At 42.4% G+C, this 18,479-nt stretch overlaps 2 protein-coding genes across 2 annotated transcripts; both read left to right on the top strand.

Moving 5' to 3' along the window:
• The first annotated feature begins 514 nt into the window (after nt 1-514).
• ciz1b (cdkn1a interacting zinc finger protein 1b) lies at nt 515-8,091 on the top strand. Its single transcript, XM_030791772.1, has 16 exons — nt 515-684; nt 1,193-1,326; nt 1,773-1,910; nt 2,163-2,253; nt 3,017-3,105; nt 3,250-3,314; nt 3,716-3,898; nt 4,333-4,463; nt 4,937-5,030; nt 5,455-5,568; nt 5,892-6,023; nt 6,120-6,186; nt 6,441-6,562; nt 6,951-7,119; nt 7,225-7,363; nt 8,070-8,091. The coding sequence occupies exons 1-16, from the start codon at nt 515-517 to the stop codon at nt 8,089-8,091; spliced, it is 1,860 nt and encodes a 619-aa protein (XP_030647632.1).
• A 223-nt stretch (nt 8,092-8,314) lies between these two features.
• Nucleotides 8,315-15,816, top strand: surf4l (surfeit 4, like). Its single transcript, XM_030791808.1, has 6 exons — nt 8,315-8,482; nt 11,672-11,858; nt 12,218-12,294; nt 12,389-12,432; nt 12,729-12,915; nt 13,747-15,816. Exons 1-6 carry the CDS (start codon nt 8,435-8,437, stop codon nt 14,011-14,013), a joined length of 810 nt encoding a protein of 269 aa, XP_030647668.1. The 5' UTR covers nt 8,315-8,434; the 3' UTR covers nt 14,014-15,816.
• The last annotated feature ends 2,663 nt before the right edge of the window (nt 15,817-18,479 follow it).

Here is an 18,479-nt window from a genome sequence, read left to right as displayed (position 1 = left end):
GACCACTATCCCCAGTATGCAATGCGGCCTCCGTACAGAGGAGGGCGCAAATCTGTGGAAGGCAGGTCTTTCAAAACCCCAAAGAAGAAAAATAAACACAATGCAGATTATTGAAGTTTCTCCTGGATGTCGGAATATTGACATATGAGCACATAAATAAGGTGTTTCCATGGCTGCTCTCCCCACGAAACAAGGTAGACACTGTGCACATTATGAACCTCACTGCTGTTATATTTGTCAGACTCTGAAACAAATAATGTCACCTGCTAAGTTAGCATGTTATGTGTCTTTCTCACTACATCCCAGCATTGTGTTCTTGCCTTCAGTTTGTGAATAATCAAAGAATAATGTTTAAACCGAGCGATATAAGTGTTTCGTTCAGTGATATGGCGGATACAATATCTGCTACAGTACCTGCTACAAACGCGGTGTCTATTCTTTTGAAAGAAAGAAAGAAAAAAAAAAAGCTGTCCCTAGCTCTCCTTTAAATCTCAGTACAGTGCTATTTATTGTGATGAGTTTAGAACGTATCCGCAACAGACCGAAAGAGATGTTTGGCCAGAAGCAGCTACGTCATCGTCAGCACCAACAGCAGTCTTCATCACCTGCTGTCTTGCGGCCTCTCCTGCCACCTCCAGCAGCCCTGAGCATGGCCCATCAGAAACAGCCACGGCCCAAGATTTGGTGAGGACCTTCTCTCATTTCTGATACATGGATAATCTTTCAGTAATTATCCTGGAGTCAGGATGAAAGTGTTGCTTAGCACCTCAGGCCTGATTAATTCCAGTCATCATTGTTTAAAATTCTGACCATTGTTTGTTATTAAGACTGACAAAGGAGGAGTATTCTGGCCTTCAGTATAGTGCTGTGACATTATTATGAAAATACACATCAAACATCAAACTGGTCACAAATGACCCTGTTTGCACCCTGCCTGGTCCATTTTATTGTAATTCTTTTACCTGAACTATAACTGACCTCTCATTCTACTTACAGTTTTTTTTATAACTTCATACTCTGTATAAATGCATCTTGTGACCATATACCTACTGAGCAACAGAAATTATGATGAACATTCAAATTAAGAGCATGATGTCACCTCGCGTCACCTTGATCCCCATGCCGTGTACCATGAGAGCTTCTCCACATTAAGTGGAAGCATAACGCAGCATGACGCATATGCCTTGTCCAGGTTACCAAACAGACCTGTTACAGCTGGTCCTGCACCGTGTCTCCCCATGATCAACTACCACTCCACCGCTCCAGGTAATCTGCTCAATCCCAACCCAGTGATGCAGAGAGCACTGTTAAGGCAACACGTACTAGGTAAGAATGCCCCTTCATTATATATCACCATAATATCACCATCCTATAGATTTAAGTCATTATATGGGTAGCGGGAGTAGCTAGAAGTGCTGCTAGAGAAAAGTGAAAAATATTTCTGCCAGTGAAGTTAACGATGTGCATATCGTATGAGTCTGAGTCTTCTGTTGATTTGCCGAATGTCAGCGGCTCGGGGACAGGACTTCCGGAAGTTTCTCTCAACAAGACCGAACCAGTCAATTCTAGGCCCTGGTCCGGGGGGAGTGCCTGTAAACGTGCCTGTCAAAATTCAGCCGAGGGCACATTTCCGCATTCACGATTCTCGCACGGAAAAGGTTTGTGTTTTTTTTTTTCTCTTACTGCTATAACCTTACCTTTAATAATCCTCTTATTTGGGCTGGATTTGAAAAGGAACTCTTGCACTTTAAAAGTTTACCCTGTTATACCAGTATTGTCCTTGCTACTGCACATCTACCAGGACACCTCCATACAATTTCATGGAAGACAGGGAGAGAATGAACAAGCAGGCAGTGGAGGTGCAGACTGGCAGATGAATAAGACCCTAGAGGGAAATTCTGGGAAAGTGGGTGAGTTTCTCTGAATGCCTCAATGCATAGAGTATCAGTCTTTCACATGTAATTTTATCTTATGTCAGTCTAGTTTTGTTATTTATTGCAGACTATGCGAGCAAAATGTATGAAATGAAGGTTGTATATATATATTTGATTAGCACATTCTAAGTGTGTACATTGTATAGGTCAGTGATTATCAGACTAATTTAAAATGTCATGAACCAAAGCATTCTACAGTGAGTCTGATATTTGTTTCCTCTCTTGCAGAGGAGAGAATAGTATCGTTGAATGGACAGAGTGTGACCTCATTTCCACAGCAGCAGGGGGAGCCACCATTGAAAAAGCAGAAAATGAACGGGTATCCATCACCCTCTCTGCTGCAGCTCTCACAACACATGGGTTTATTAGAGCTTTAATAGAACTTAAAGTTCATTTATGCTTTGCGGCATCATCAGATGGTGTCATGATTATGTGTCAGTTGTCCCATTTGTGGATGGGTAATAGCATGTATACTCCAGCCAAGCCCAGCTGAGGTTACCGTAGAAACCAGCTTTTAACCAACCAGTTTATGACCCTCCAAAAGTGTCAAACCTGTGTCAAACACGTCAAATCAGCTTAATTTTTTTTATTTGACATTTAGGTACAGTACATTTGCCCCGAAGCATAAATTAGCCTTTAGACGTGTAGTAACCAAAGGAGAGCTAGGGCTACTGGTAGAAGCACTACCACACTGAGAACCAAAGTAGTGGTTGGTTTTGAATGGAGCTGAATGTTCTCCTGACTCCCTGTAAGGTCCTGTCCCATTCTCCTTGACACGACTGCCATTACGTTTTTTTCTCTCCTTATGTTAATTGATTAAGATGTTTTAGAAACCCAACAGTGTGGAATTTAAAGTCTAGTTTTCATATCCTTTAGGTTTAGTGATATTGAAACATCATCTTTCATTGTAAAGCAAAACAAGTCTTACATACAAACTTAAAAATTCAAAACTGATCTTCAGGACTGTTGGTAATTAAGAAACAGTCCATATTGGTGTACAGTTACTGAACCTTTAACAACAGCCCTTCACGTTTCTCTCCTTCTTTTTTTTAAACCTGACTTTATGACACTCTTATCCACAGGTCAGAGGAGTCCGTAGAGGATTCCAGGAAAGAACATTCTGGTCAGAATTCCAATGATTCACATTCACTGGAGACCTCAGGGTCTAGAGGTAAAGTCGTGTGTTCAACAGTTTTATAGAAAATTGTTTTTTATATTCATTGGCAAATGTGTACAGTATGTTGTATGTAGTTTGTAAATACACTTGGATGTGTGTGCGTGCGTGTGTGTGTGTGTATGTGTGTTGCTGAATTAGAGGACGGAGGAAGCCTGCTTACAGATGAGACTGTCGAATCTTTGGAACCAATCAGAGCTGCAGAGGTAGATACATACTGAAATAAGCCTTCTCCACTAAAACAATAACAACTGTGTAATACTGGGCATTCCACAGTATTACTCTGTGTGTGTGTGTGTGTGTGTGTGTGTGTGTGTGTGTGTGGGTGTGTGTGTGTGTGTGTGTGTGTGTGTGTGTGTTTTAATATTCCTTAAAAAATGTGAATAATAGTTCTATAGCATATGTTTTGTGGCTTTGTAAATGTTTTATTGTGAATTTGTGAATGCCCTGTTTTGTTCTGGTGAACTCCATGTGCTGAATGTATGTATTCCCCCGTTGTGACTTTGTGAATAGCCCCTCTGTGTCTGTCATGTGTCAATTTGCCGTTGTGAATCGATTAACTCTGTCTCAGACCTCGCGATTTTTGTGGATGTTCTCCTGGGTTCAGGTCCTGGGCGTGGGAACCTCTCTGAAGGTGACCATCCAGCAGAGCAGCGAGAGCCGAGCGTTCAGCACAGGACCGGAAGGATCCGCCGGGCCCTCGGGCCCAGACGGCGAGAAAGAGAAAAGCAAGGAACATTCTGGAACGTTCCACTGCTACACCTGTAAGGTCACCTGCCTCAGCCAACAGGTAGGATCATTGAAGCCAGAGGCTCTGACAGCAGTTTAGATTTATGGTTGTTGTAAGTAGCAATGTTCAAAGTAAGCAATGTTCAACTAAGTTCATTAAATTCAGGTAAAGATCATTAAAGGTAGACATTCAGAAAAGGGTTTTTCCGGGGATGGGGTCAGTTCTTACTGTGACTGTTATTTTGTTCTTATATAAATTCTATTATATACAACTAATTTAAAAAAATACTTTGTAGGACCCGTTCACAACCACGACACACTGACACATGTAATAAAAGGAAAGCACAGTTCACAGAAAGAGTGTGGAATGTGAGACCCACATTACAGACAGCTGTAGAATACACTGGTGTGAAGACCCACACACTTAGTCACACGCTTCTTCACACCTATTATTTCTACTAAAAAAAACAAAAAAAAACTCCTGTTGTTCTGCAGGACTTCCAGTGTCACATGAGTGGTGTGGAGCACCAGCAGCGTATGACGGAGATCCAGCATATGAGTAATGCCTGTTTGAGCACTCTCTTACCATACATGCAGGAGACGCTACAGGGCACACACAGACATGGGTGAGCCTAACGATGTCCCACTGGCCTCTCTCAAGTCCTAACCGCTTCTCAATGCTTAGAGCTTACACAGCAGATAAACAGACAAAGTATTTCGTTGTCACTGGTAACACTCTTAGTCAAAGACTGAGCTGTGGCAGTATTAAACAGTTTAGCAAAAATAAAATAGTACTGTTTCTAATCAACCGTGTCATGCAACACGGGGCAGGTCAGACGAGTTGTTTTTGTTATGTGTTAATGTGACCTGGTAATAAGGCTATATCAGTTTTGGTTGTTTACTGCAGCTTAATAACAACTTTGGTATGAAGACTAGTAAAGTATCACTAGACTCTGCTGGCATGGTGATAAAGGGGGCACGACAGGTTATGCTATATGTAATGATTGTTCTGAACAATCATAGCTTGCCTCTGATTGGCCAATTCACTGTGCATCTGGCTCATTATTGGATGAAAATGTGAGTATGTGCTGTGTTGCAGGGAGAGGAGGGAGGGAGTACAGCGCTGGTGTGCGGTTTGTCAGAATCACTTCTCGGGTGACCTCATCGAGCATCGGCGGACAAAAGAGCACAAGGTGAGCCTAAAATTTAAAAAACACAAAATAACAACAACAATAAAACACAATGCAACCCCCCCCCCCCCCCCCCAAAAAAGGACAAACCATTTTACCAAAACACATACATTTGGTTCTGCAGTCAAAGAAAGGGAATCAGGGATTCATTTGACAAGAAAAAGAAAGATGTTTCAGTCAGATTTTTTCAAATGTAGTCCTCAAGGTCCAGAGTCCAGTTGATTTTTATATCACCCGAATACAGTGACCTCTGATTGGCTGAAAAGTGCAGTCACCAGTTTCTCTGGTAAAAATCAGCCAATGGTTGGTAAAGGGTAAAGGCAAAACCCAGATTTACCTTGGGTGTTCAGGAGCAGGTTTGAAAAATTAATTAAGTAGTTGATTATGAATAAATTGTGAATAATGTCTTTTCGCTTGTTCGCATCAGATGTCAAAGCATTCCTCACGGCCTTTCTGCACCGTCTGCGAGCGACATTTTAGGACGCCACGCAAATTTGTGGAGCATATGAAGTCTCCAGAACACAAGCAAAGAGTCGAGGAGGTGTGTATGTAAGCAGTGCTTGAGTATGTGTGTTATGAGAGCTAGCTAGGCTGTGTTTTGTTGGATCACTATTGCCTAGGTTCAAAGAATCTATTTTTGTAACAGAAAACGTTATGAATTCTCCTCTGTCAACAAAAACATGTCTCCGTGTTTTGAAAAATCCATTTAAGGACTTTCTCTAAGCACAAGACCAAGGAGCAGTCAAGGATAATGTTTACCAAACAACAATTAGCAGGCAGCAGTAATTTAATCTGATTACTCATCAAGTTAATAGGGGGAAATCTCATTGGCCGTCTTAAACCCTCGCTCTGTGACTGTAATAGCTGAGAGAGGAAGGAGAGCCAGAGATCCTGGAGGAACTAATCACGGTCGACGCTGTCGGATGTTTCGAGGGAGAGGACGGTTACGAGGAAGAGCACAACGAGGAAGAGGAGGAAGGCCCGGCAGCTGACAACGTCAGTCGTTACTCCTACTTAGTCGAAAAGTTTGAAAATTGGGTCAAAAGAAAGGAGGACTGAAAACTTAACACGGTCTTGTCTTTTCTTTAGCAGTGCGCTCAGAAGGAAATGACTGCAGACGTGCCGCAGGATTACGATTATGACTCAGACACGCAGCTCAGTGAGTGTTTCCATCAAAGAAATGGTTTTAGATATTTCTCAATTAGCCATATTGCCGGAGCCAAATGTCGGAAATATCCAGTAACGGAAGAGCTGAGGAACGTTGTTATTGGACCGTTTTGACTTTTGAATGAAGTTATCTTGCTTCATGGAATAACATGTTCACAGAGCCACAAACTTTTGTGTTTACTCTCTCTCTTTCTCTTTCTCTTTCTCTCTCTCTCCTCTCTCTCTCTCTCTCTCTCTCTCTCTCAGGCGCCAGTTTTGTGGTTCCTGTTGCTGGCTTTCTCTGTCAGCTCTGCCATAAGTTCTTCCATTTTGAGTCCACTGCTAGGGAGTCACACTGCAAGTCTCTCATGCACATCCAGAACCTACAGGTCTGACCAATCACAGTAATGCACTTCTCTGTTATTAGCACAAGTCAGCAGTCCTTCTGGAAGGACACTCCTAGATCCTAATTTAACAACCCTGGTTCCTTGGATCCTGAGATCTTGATTAGCTGATTCAGGTCTATTTGTGCCAGAGGAAAAAAAAAAGGTTTAGTTCTCTTGTGCCCCTTCAGAAGAAAGGTTGTCTGTTTCTATCTTAGTAGAACTGTTGATGTGATGTTTTTGTAGATACATCTTAAAGTAGCTCCCTACCAGCAGTCTGTTTTTCTACAAATGGACTACATAAGCTTTTGCTCACTGACCTGATTCGGTTTTAAAAAAATACCTATGTTTGTTCTTGTGTTTTGGGGTTTTATTGGTTGTTTCTCATCCTTAGAGGTATAAAGCCATGAAGATCCAAGGCAGTACCACTCAGGAGGATGCAGAGAAGAAAAAAAAATGTAGTAACACCATGGAAGAACTTGGAGAACCTGGGACCAAGGCAGTCTGTTCCGAAGGGCTGGAACACGAACCAGACAGGGATAAAATCAGCCAATCAGATCCCAGTAAACCTTCACTTGATTCCTCCACACAGACAAACCACTTCAAAACCACTGGACCTCTGGGGAATTTCGAAGTATCTGACATTTGTGGTAAATGTACAATCTCAGAATCCGAAAAACAGACATCTAGCAACCGCTTGTCCCCAGACTCTGCCGTGGTCATCAAACGGCACACCTGTGTAGAGTCTAATGCAGAGGTTGGTTCTACATCCAACCAAGTGTCTCTCAGTCACCTTGAAAAACGAGGGTGTGTTAATTCAGGTGTATGTGAGAAGTGCATGGACTTTAAGGTTAATAGTAGAGATGGGGACTTATTTGTGGGTACAAATTCTCCTTCTACCATGGAGCAAGACCTGAGTACAACCAGCCCTACAGTGACTTGCATCTCATTAAAGGCTGAATCAGGAAGAGACAGTGAATTGCAGACGGGTGAAACACCACTACGTGCCCATAGACTCAAAGAGGAAAAGGACATTTCAGCCAGCTCAAACCAATTATGTAAAACATTTTTGAATTCACACTAATGGAATTTGAGTACAAAAGGACAGATATTTACAAATGTCATATCTTGTTTGATAGTGCATTGAGAACATTGTTGGTTATGTTGAAAGAGTCTAATAATATGTATGGTTTTTGCTAATAAATTTTTGATTTCCTGTTATTTTCTATCTTTCTGCACCCAACTAATTTTTTCATCATTTTTTGGTCAAATTTATGTCATTTTAAACGTTTGGCATGTCCAGTCTGGGGTTTTTTTTACGTTGAGTAGAAATGCGTTGACTGATGGTGGATTTTATTTGCTGTTTGAGTTTATTGTGTTCATGGACATGTAAATCCAGAAAAAAAAGTAACAGATGCTATTACTAGTTTAATAATCGAGTTGAGGAGTGACTGGCCAATTTTGTTAACCTTTCCCTATGGATCTTCTTTAACACATTATTGTGCTTCATCAGCTACATAGAGATAACGTTATAAAAGTTAGTTTGCTCAAGATATGCTACAACTGTATGCTATCCTCCATATACCTTTTTGCGGTGAGCAATCAAATCATTCATTTGGACTACTCTATGGTACCAGTCTGAGCTGCCGTCGTTAGTACACGTGGCATGCAACTGCTTTTGCGGCCCATAGGGGGCGACATAAAGCACAATGCTAGGCATTATGGGGCGGATGTGGTATTTTTGTACATCGTCGAGAAGAGAAGCATAGCGAACGGAAAGGCTGTAAGACACCTGCGAGTGTGCACAGATTTTGAGTTATATTACAACAACATTCAAGAACACAAGTCTCATAAATTTTGGATTCGTTGTTTCGTGTCATGGGCCACAATGATTTGATGAGTACTGCGGAGGACGTGGCGGATCAGGTAAGTTGGGGACAGAGGCCCCTTCCAGCTAAGTTATTAGAAAAATCAATGATGAACGTGTATCTCTTTCATTTGGTGAGACTCTGAGTTCATTTTATTTCAGTCTAACCGCCTGCAAACTTAGATATCTTTTATTTCATGTGGATTGTCCTATGAATGTGTGGAATAGCTGACTGATTTGCTTACTTTGTGTAGCTGACCACTCCGTACAGAAAGTATAAAGCATGAAAAAGCTACTAGTTTGTGAAACAAAGGTATTCATCCATTTAAGACGATCGGATAAAACAGTGTTTAGCGCTGCTCTGACAAAATCAAGCACGATTGTTTTTCACTGGCCTCTTCTTCCAAGAATAGCGTCGAGCAAATTCATACTTCTTTCACCTGAGACCTAAGATAGAGGACAGTTTCCTCTGTCCCATGAATTTGTTAGCTAATGTCAGACCCAGCGACGTAAGTTACATGCAGATAATATGATATCTATGTATGTGAGAGGAGGCAAAATTTGATTCGATCTTATTACCGAATGTTGACCGTATTGTTCAATTTGTGTAACCTGTATTTCCATCTTTGTGCACCAGCCAAATTTTCCTGCAAATCTGTTATTGAGGTGAAGAGTGAAGTTCATAAAATAAGCGACAGAAATGATGCACATGCCACATCTCATTTGTGACTCATCTGTTACCAACCCTCACCATGTACAGAACACACTAACGAACGACTTCACCCGTTCCCTGCATTCAGTACCTGCAGAACTGATTTCATGTCTCCTTTGGGTTGAGGATGTGGAAACCGAAAACAAATGTGTCATACCAGACAGCCATAGACCCTCAAGCAACAAGTGCTTAATTAACATGTTTTACTTGGCAGTGCGCGGTACACCGCTGTTTTAGCCTTGGTTTTTTTTTACCCCACTCTAGCCCAGCAGAAGGACAAGGTCAGTAATATTGCCATATTCATTTAACTGTCTAATTTATCACTGCAGTCCAACGAAACCAAAGTAGCCTGGCCTGAGTTGGTACCGCGCTTTTAGAACACTCTCGTTAGCCATTAAATAGCAATTAAGGCCATTATTGCTTTATGTCTCATTTGGATCTGAAACCTTCGGGGGACAGTACTGTTGCACTCATTACTGGCCTTTTTAGATGTCTCAAATCGCCTAAAGACCAACTCAGACTCTGTTTGCTGCTAAGATACTAGACAAATATCCCCAAGGCGCACCAACTGCTCGTAGTTTGATGTTTCCACGCAGCATACAGGCCACCGAGCACTTCCTGCTCATGCAGGCTTTGCTTGGTACTTGTTGAACGATGATTGGCTGCTGCAATTTAGCAATGCTGACGTGGATAGTACGCCGGGGGCTGGGGGTAGTACAAAGCATTACCAGCTGATGTCGTGTTGCAGCGATATTACTAAACATTCATTTTCATAACAGTGTTTTTATCACGAATGATAATGTTAATTTCTAGGTTACATAAGTAATATAATGCTTCAACTGCTGACTTTGAGCACTTGGACCGACTTTTTAACTGTAGCTCTCAAAGGACACTGCACTTTCAGTTTTACCCAATTCTTCCACTCCACGTTGATTTTATTTCGTGTTTTCCATAGCGGTGCGCATTTACTTGTTTTCCAATCGCAGCCACGTTGCAGTCTCCAGACGGTTCGAATTTCGCTTTAGTAATTCATCAGAAGTGGTGAGATTGGATTTCAAAGCACACAGATAGTGTACTGTATTCACCGAGAGCTGTTCTTGATTCATCCTCAGTAAGAAGCATTTAGGTGAATTAATCCTCAAAAAATGAATGAGCAGCCGCTTGCTGAACTTTATAGATATAGGCTACATTTCTTACCTTTTCAATTTCTTTACCTTCAGATGGAGGACATGATTTATTATAGACCATGTATGGTTACAGGACCATGTATGGTTACAGAACTGACATTTAGTTGATAAAGATTTAAAGCCGGTCAGCAGGAAGTTGATAAAGATTTAATGTCAGTGACACCAGACCACGTCATTTTTTTTTTAGCGTACGAAGTTCAGCCCTTTCACACGTAGATGGCTCTTGGGAGAGTTTGGTCAGAATCCCATACAGTTCTTGACCACGTGGTCGTCTTGTCCATTTAATGATTGGGGGGGGGGGGGGGTGCAAGGGGGTTCTGTCTTGTAAAACATTTACCAGAAACAGCTGTTGCAGTTTCTGTTTGTGTATTACTGTTGTTAGTTTTTCATAGTTCAGTTGATACATCAGACACACGCATGCACACACATACTGACTGTTCACTGCTTGTAAATTTCACATGAACAGGTGGAGCATAAATCATAAATTTATGTTATGTTCCTGAATTTTAAAGTGTCGTTGTAAATCAGTTGAACGCTGTCTCTTGAAACCGTGTGAAGCAGTTTAGACGGTTTTGAGTTTGTCGGGTTTATAGTTCAGCAAATTCAAAGGGTTATACAGAATAATTAGGTTAGGTCCATAAAACTGGGCTGGCAGGCAGAATAACTTCCCTCTCCTTGCATAATTAAACCATTTGGGACTCAATTTCTCTTTTTAGATGATGGTAGTTTTCCATCTTAAATATATCGTCCTTTGACATAGTTTTGAAGGGTTCATAATGAAACAGAGATAGCATCAGTTGTGAAATAAAGAATGGGAGGGAATTCACATATCATCTTTGGAAATTGTGGTTTCATTCAAGTCTGAACACTTGGATTTGGAGTCAGGCTATGTCCTGATTCTTCCCTGTGTAACATCTTTTCAACATCTCATATCGTTCAAAACATTTTCCTGGATACTTATCAAAATAGATATATTTCGGCTCAAATTAGCGAACAAAATACATTTTGCCTGATAATTAGAAGTGGCTAATTCTATATTAGAGTATATTTTCTAAAGCTTTTGAAGCACTCAAATGTTCTGGGTCTGTACATGTTTAGTAAGGTATGCTCTGATTGTTTTCATGGGTGAAGCAATTATTGTTGTTGTAGAAGCCAACAGTTTCATTATGTGCAAATCTCCCCATTAAGTCTAGCCTTCAGTATGCTAATTTGGGGGGGGGGGGTGGGGGGGCACAGAAAATAACCATAACCCTCATTTTAAGATGTGCATGTTTCCAGCTGACTTATGATGAGTTATGAAATTCCCCCTTAGGTCTGATCTCTGACCGTATCCTTCTCTCTCTCCTCAGTTTCTGCGCGTGACGAAGCAGTACCTCCCCCACGTGGCGCGTCTGTGCCTGATCAGCACCTTCCTGGAGGACGGGATCCGGATGTGGTTCCAGTGGAGCGAACAGAAGGACTACATCGAGGGGACCTGGGGCTGCGGTGCCTTCCTGGCCACCTGCTTCGTCCTCCTCAACCTGTTGGGACAGCTAGGTGAGGCCGAGGGCCGGAACGCGGCTAACGCTCAGCTCTCGTCCCGGGGGGCAATCCCAAACAACACGTTTTTTCCTCTTGTGTCTGAGCGTCAGTACCGGAAAACGAGGGGTTAATGCGTACTGTGTATAAATCGGGTAGAACTGAAAATCAGCCCGGTAACGAATCACCAAATAATGTTTGTTTCGTACTGATAAGGTTTATTCATGTGAAGTGTTTGTGTGTGTGAGTGTGTGTGTGTGAGAGAGAGAGAGAGAGAGAACAGAGAGAATGTAAATGTGTTGACACACTGCTGTTGACTGATCTTTTATCGCGTTTGCTAACGGGAATAATTTTCTTTAAATGTATTTGTTTTACAGGTGGCTGCATCCTTATTCTTAGCAGAAATTTTGTTCAGTATGCTTGCTTTGGGTTGTTCGGAATCATCGCCCTACAGGTGAGCGTGTCAAAGCTTTTAGCAAACTTTCCTCGGGGTTGTTAATAGTCCCGACGTGTTTGTAAAAATGTTCATTGATCTCTTTTTGTTTCAGACTGTTGCCTACAGCATTTTATGGGATCCGAAGTTTTTGATGAGGTGAGTTTGGATCGCGATCTGACAGCAGTCGCCCGAGGTCTCAGATCTTCCGTTTCGCCACCGGCAGGCCGTGCTCACACAGCTCCGTACAAACTGACAGTTCTACGGATTTCACTGCTGCACGAGAATGTACCAATGCCTTTCTCCTTTCCTCTCTTTTCACTTTCACTTACTTTGTTTCTCTTCTCTGTCCATCTTTCTTTATTTTTCTTTCTTTCTGTGTTTCTCTCTCTCTCTCTCTCTCTCTCTCTCTCTCTCTCTCTCTCTCTCTACTTGTCTTATTCTCTGGCTAACAGAAACCTGGCCCTAGGTGGTGGCTTGTTGCTGTTGCTGGCTGAGTCTCGTTCTGAGGGGAAAAGTATGTTTGCTGGCGTGCCCACCGTAAGAGAGAGCTCCCCTAAACAGTACATGCAGCTGGGAGGCCGCGTACTGCTGGTCCTCATGTTTATGACCCTGCTTCACTTTGATGCCGATTTCTTCTCTGTAAGTACTCTTATTTTCCCCAGTGAAGGTAGCACCACATCTGCTACCAATCCCTGTAAACGGGTTGCAAATGTTCTTAGTTTGGTTTATACAATTTGTCAGTTTGTTTAAGTGGATACTGTATTTTTTTCCCCCTGATTCCTTGATTTGAATCTCTGTCCTAAACTTCATTTCTTTTCATAGTTAGTTTTGTAGAGGTTTTGCTCTTCTTGCTATACCTTTTTTTACCACCAGGTGTCAGACTTGCCAAAGTGTTGCCTCTTATACTGTCAAAATTGGCCAATTAAACGTTGCATCGACCAGTGATTTACAACCGAAGTGTGCACTAAGGCATTTACCCTTGATGCCAAAATCAAAATAAAAAAGACATACAATGGATAGCCCCAGCTTATTTAGGGGAGATGCAATTGTTTTAGTCATGCTTTTTTCTTGAAAGAGGAATTGAACCCCCACTCTCTCATGTCAGAAAAAAGAAATCCATGATTTTTGTCAATAACAATTGTATTAGATGAACCATTATTCTCTGTTCAAAAAACACAGTGTTTGTCGTTCACCTGTTTTTCTTCCTTCAACTTGTCCTGTACTTGTATCTGGTTTAATACTGAGTTCATCTGCTCTCCTGCACCTCAGCCAGATCCTTAACAGCTAAATGTTCGGATCGAATTTTGCCTTACTTGGAAGTTGCTTTGGATAAAAGTATCTGTCAAATGTAAAACTCTATATGTAATGTCATGTGTGTTTTTTCTTTTTCTAAGAGTTTTTAAGGAGCTTTCCTTCGTGCCTCATAGTATCCTATCTCTCACCGGGTTTTTTTTTTTCATCCCCGTTTAGATCCTGCAGAACTTGGTGGGCACCGCTCTCATCGTCCTCGTGGCCATCGGTTTCAAAACCAAACTGGCCGCCCTCACCCTGGTCCTGTGGCTGCTGGCCATCAACTTCTACTTCAACGCTTTCTGGACCATCCCGGCTTACAAGCCCATGCACGACTTCCTCAAGTACGACTTCTTCCAGACCACGTCGGTGATCGGCGGGCTCCTGCTGGTGGTGGCCCTCGGCCCCGGCGGCGTCTCCATGGACGAGAAGAAGAAGGAGTGGTGAGATCGCGAACGGGGTTTTTTTTTTTGTTTGTTTTTGGTTTTTTTTTTTTTGTCGCTCGCTGTCGTTAGCGTGTCCTTCCCGTAAAGCGATTTCCCGTCGAGCTGACACCGCCTGGGGGGAAAAAAAAAAAAGGGGGCACCGCCTGGGGAATAAAGAGCCAATTTTGGGGGGCAGGAATCGTAGCTAAGGGACATCTGGGACGCCGCCATTCTGGGACAACGATAATCTGACGTGCAACTTTCCATTCAACAAACTCAAGCCCCGTCTCTGTCCTGTCCCCCTTTTGTTCTGACGTTTTCAGCGTAGGTTGTTTCTTCTTCTTTTTTTTTTCTTCTTTTTTTTTTCTCAATAGGCACTTTTTTTCTTTTTCTTTTTTTTCTTTTTCTTTTTTTTTTAATGTTTAGCATATTTATTATCATCTGACAAAATATAGGATCACAAATACACAATATTGATATTACGTTTAAAATATATATATTGGGGGAAAAAAAAAAAAACTTTCAAGAAAATAGCGGAAATCTTGTTTGGCCCCTTCCCCTTTGGGTCATTTTTTTTTTTTTTTCAGTTTGCTGTCGTCTTGGTGCCAATTTCCAAGCTCCACGAACCAAAGACACATCCTGTCCCAGAATTTTTTTTTTCCCTCTGTATACAGTAACAGCAGACGTTGACGTTTAAGACTGTGACCAACAGACAGACAGACACCTCCACCCTAGTGATCAAACCATCAACACATAAACACGACACACTATCGGAGCGCAAGAGGAGAAAGCCTGCTAGGAAGTTCATGGATTTGAGCTGCTCATTAAGTGAGATTATTTCTAAATTGCTTTTCTTTTTTTTTTTTTTTTTCTTTCGGATGTTAACAACACAGGTTGTTTATAGTAATGCATCCCCCATCCTACTCCAGGTGGCCCCCACCTCCATGAAAGGTCTAGCTTTAGCTAACCGACGGTTTGATGCTTAGGTGATGAATTGAGCACGGTTCTGTGGGTCTACAGGAGCAGGACCGGGAGAAACGCTGGTTTATGATGAATGAAATGTGCCATGCAGAATTACTGACCGTTTGTAATGTTATTGACCTATGATTCTTACTGTTATTGATGTGTAATTCTTACCTTGTACACAAGGTGTCACTCCAAGCACTAACACATTTTTTTTTAACAATAAGACAACTATTTGATGACCAATGCAAACAATTCACCATTAAGATCCAGTTTCCCAAAAGAGTTTCCCACTGGTCACCGATTTGACCTCGGTTAACATGGGCAGTGCATGGACAATCCATATCCTGATGTGTTATATTTGTGATATTTACATTGCTATTACTTTCAGATAGTTCAGATATAGTGATGTTATTCTTGATTTAAAACAAAAGTTGTGAAGGTGCTACGTCATCATACTGTTGCTGAAGTGGATCCATAAAAAGAGACAAAAAAAAAAAGTCAGGATTGTCTGTTAGTGTCTTAAGTAAATGACTGGTGTTCTTGGATATGCAGTTCTGAACATCCAGTTGCCTACACTGCGAGAGAATATAAAAATGAGATTTGCTTATCGTGTCCAAAAAACAAACAAACAAGCTTGTGTGTATAGTCTGCTGTTCAAAAAAAAAAAAAAGGGACTTTCAAAGCGGAAAACTCAAAATGGCCTTTTCGAATCTTTTTTTTTTTTTTTTCTTTTTCCATTTCTGTGTTAGTTTGTTTTCAGATTTCATTCCGAGGTTAAAATGTTGATTTCTAGTAAGAGCCAATGGCATTATAAATTGTTGTGTGTGTGGATGTGCGCGCGCGCGTGTGTGTGTGTGTGTGTGTGCGCGCATGTGTCTGTTGGTGTGAATGTTTACTGTCTGTTGTAAGGTCAGTTTAAAGTTTACAGTCAGTGAGTTAGAGTATTTTTCAAGAAAAGAAAAAAAAAACCAGTACAAAACAAGCAGAACAGGAGATATGGGTAACAGAACTGTGTGATCTTTATCACTCATTGTTTTTCCTCTTTGTACAAAAAAAAGTACGGAAAAAAACTGTTTGTTTTTCTAAGTGTTTTGAATATTATGTTTTGAAAATTATAAAGGGAAATTGAAAAAAAACACTTTGTCTGTCTTTTTTTTTCCCCCCAGTAATTTTCGGGCAGTTGCAGTTCTTTTAGTGCTTCTAAAAAATTTTAATGTTTTGCTTGAAAGACGCTGTTACTAAACCGGGATATGTTTCTGTGTAATTATACAGGTACGAAGGTTAATTATAAAGTGAACAGAAAGAAACGTAGGCAGGCAGAAGTTCAGATGGCCTCAACTGAATGACCACTTTCTCCTTGATATAAAGGCTTGTAAAATGTGTTATAAAACAGCATTTAAGGACGTTGAATGAAACTGACTTGAATAAGAGAACATAATCAAACATTCAATTAATTAGATGAAAGAAAACATGCAGCAAATATATAGTGGTAATTTCTTTACAGCAAGTGTTGTATGTAGAAGCTTGACCGGAATAGGCAAAAGAAAGAGTTGAATTAGCTGATTGTCTTAGTCAAAGGACCCAATCTGAGGCACACAACCCAAGGTCAGCCTTGCTAGTGTAATTACAAAGTATAATACAAACTGGAATCGCTGCCTGACCCCTTCCTTTTTGCACTTTGCCAGGTATGAAAAGACTGGAAACATCTTAGTACCCATACGCTGCAATGACTAAATGGTTGCATCCGCATGGTGTAATGCTGAGTTTTCAAGTTAAATTATACCTGTCCAGTGTTTTAAATCTGTTTTGGGAGGCCAAGGTGAAAGGTGTTTAAAGAGCGTAATTACAGAGGAGGTTTTGTTTGGAGCGGGATCTAATATTTCGTCAATTCTGAGTGTTGAGTGCCTGAGGAACAGTCCGGAACAGGAAGTTCTGAGACGGGATTGAGCCTGAACTCACCAACCCAACTCAACTTTTTGGTTGCTCCTTTCGTTGTCTGTGCCCGTTTCTGACCCCGGTAGCAAGCGGAGGGTGCTTTGGTTGATGTCACCAGACCTGAGGGTATGCACTTGGGGCTAAGGGCTTCTCGGGGGACCAGACAGCTAACGGTGGTACTTTCGGGAAGCTCTCTAAGACGTGCTAACAGTCGTTTAAATTCCATTGTAGCTAGTCCATGCCAACCTTTGTGCCGCGCCAACGGACTGAAGAGGTTGAGCGGTTCTGCTGAGCTGAAAGGTGTCTGCAGGCGTTCTCCGAGTCCAGGATTTCCAATCCAGAAACTGAGCAGCTGCCGCTCGCTGAGGCAACGACGAAGCATGGCGATCATATCCTGGAGACGTTCCACCAGGTAGACTCCTTCCCAGTCCTGAGGGTCTTTCTTAGCAAGGAGAAGGTGAAGAAGAATGGTCTTCAGGTGGTAAGAACCGAGGAACGTGGCCACACGGGTGGAGAAAGGGCTGACTGGACGGTTGAGGAACGTGAGGATCTCCAAGCACAGCTGGTGGCAGCTGTTGCCTGGCAAAGAGCTGGCGGCACTTCTAAGGAAGTAGTCCTCGTCGCTGCAAAACCACACCTCCCAAAACTCCTGCCAGGGCTTGGAAGCCGGGCCCCGTGCTACGACGCAGACATCCGAGTTTGGAAAACGTACTGCCGGAACTACATTGATGTAGAGCACCCGGCCTGCTGGGTTCTCGAGACGCATTATGCAGGGCCACTCCCGGACCCAGAAGCTTAGCTTCACCCCGCCTCGGAACACCCATGCCCGTCTCAGGGCAGATCCGAGCCAACACAGCATGCGAATGGGTTCCATGTACTGACCAATCATCAAACACTCCTCCAACATGTAGTCAAGACCTTCCTTGAGCCTTTCCACCTGAACTCTGTCCACAAAGTCGCTAAGGCGTGTCCGAAAGGAAAACGACCGTAGCCGTGTCAAGTTGGGATCAGCTTGGACACGGACCCGGGCCATCCCAGAGTGTCTGGGCAGAGGAGGATGAGAAGCGGCCCCTTCTTGTTTCTGCAAGTTTGCTTGTCGGTCATGCTGGGCTAATTCTACATCAAAGGAAAAGCCATCCGGTGGGCTTATGATGACCATGACGTCATAAACAGGTACCTGGTCACCACGGGAGACGCCCCAGCCCTCAAACATGCTTCCCACACCCACGCAGTTCTCCTGGAATACTGCTTGGCTGCAGCTCCCAAAAGTCTGGATCCCCTGGAGCAAAGAGTCAATAAGCGCCGTCACCATGTTGCAATATTCGTGAGGAGGGTCTCGGCGACCTTTGTACACCTGGATGGCGTAGAAGTCCTGGAGCACCAGGTGTGAGAGTGGCACTTCCCGTTCCCTGTCCTCCTCATCTCCCTCTTGCCATCCCTCTCTCCGTCCAGTCGCAGATGGCTCTTCAAGATCTGGTGCTCTAACCTTGTTAGCATCCGTGGGAACCTTCTTCTTCTCTGCGCCCTGCTGTTCCTCGCTATCTTTTTCCCTATCTTTTTTCCTTTTCCATAGGCTTTTACTGGTTA

The sequence above is a fragment of the Chanos chanos genome, chromosome 14 (assembly GCF_902362185.1).
Source record: "Chanos chanos chromosome 14, fChaCha1.1, whole genome shotgun sequence".
Lineage (NCBI taxonomy): Eukaryota > Metazoa > Chordata > Actinopteri > Gonorynchiformes > Chanidae > Chanos > Chanos chanos.
Note: the sequence above shows the minus strand (reverse complement) of the source record. Positions and strands in the feature narration are given on the sequence as shown.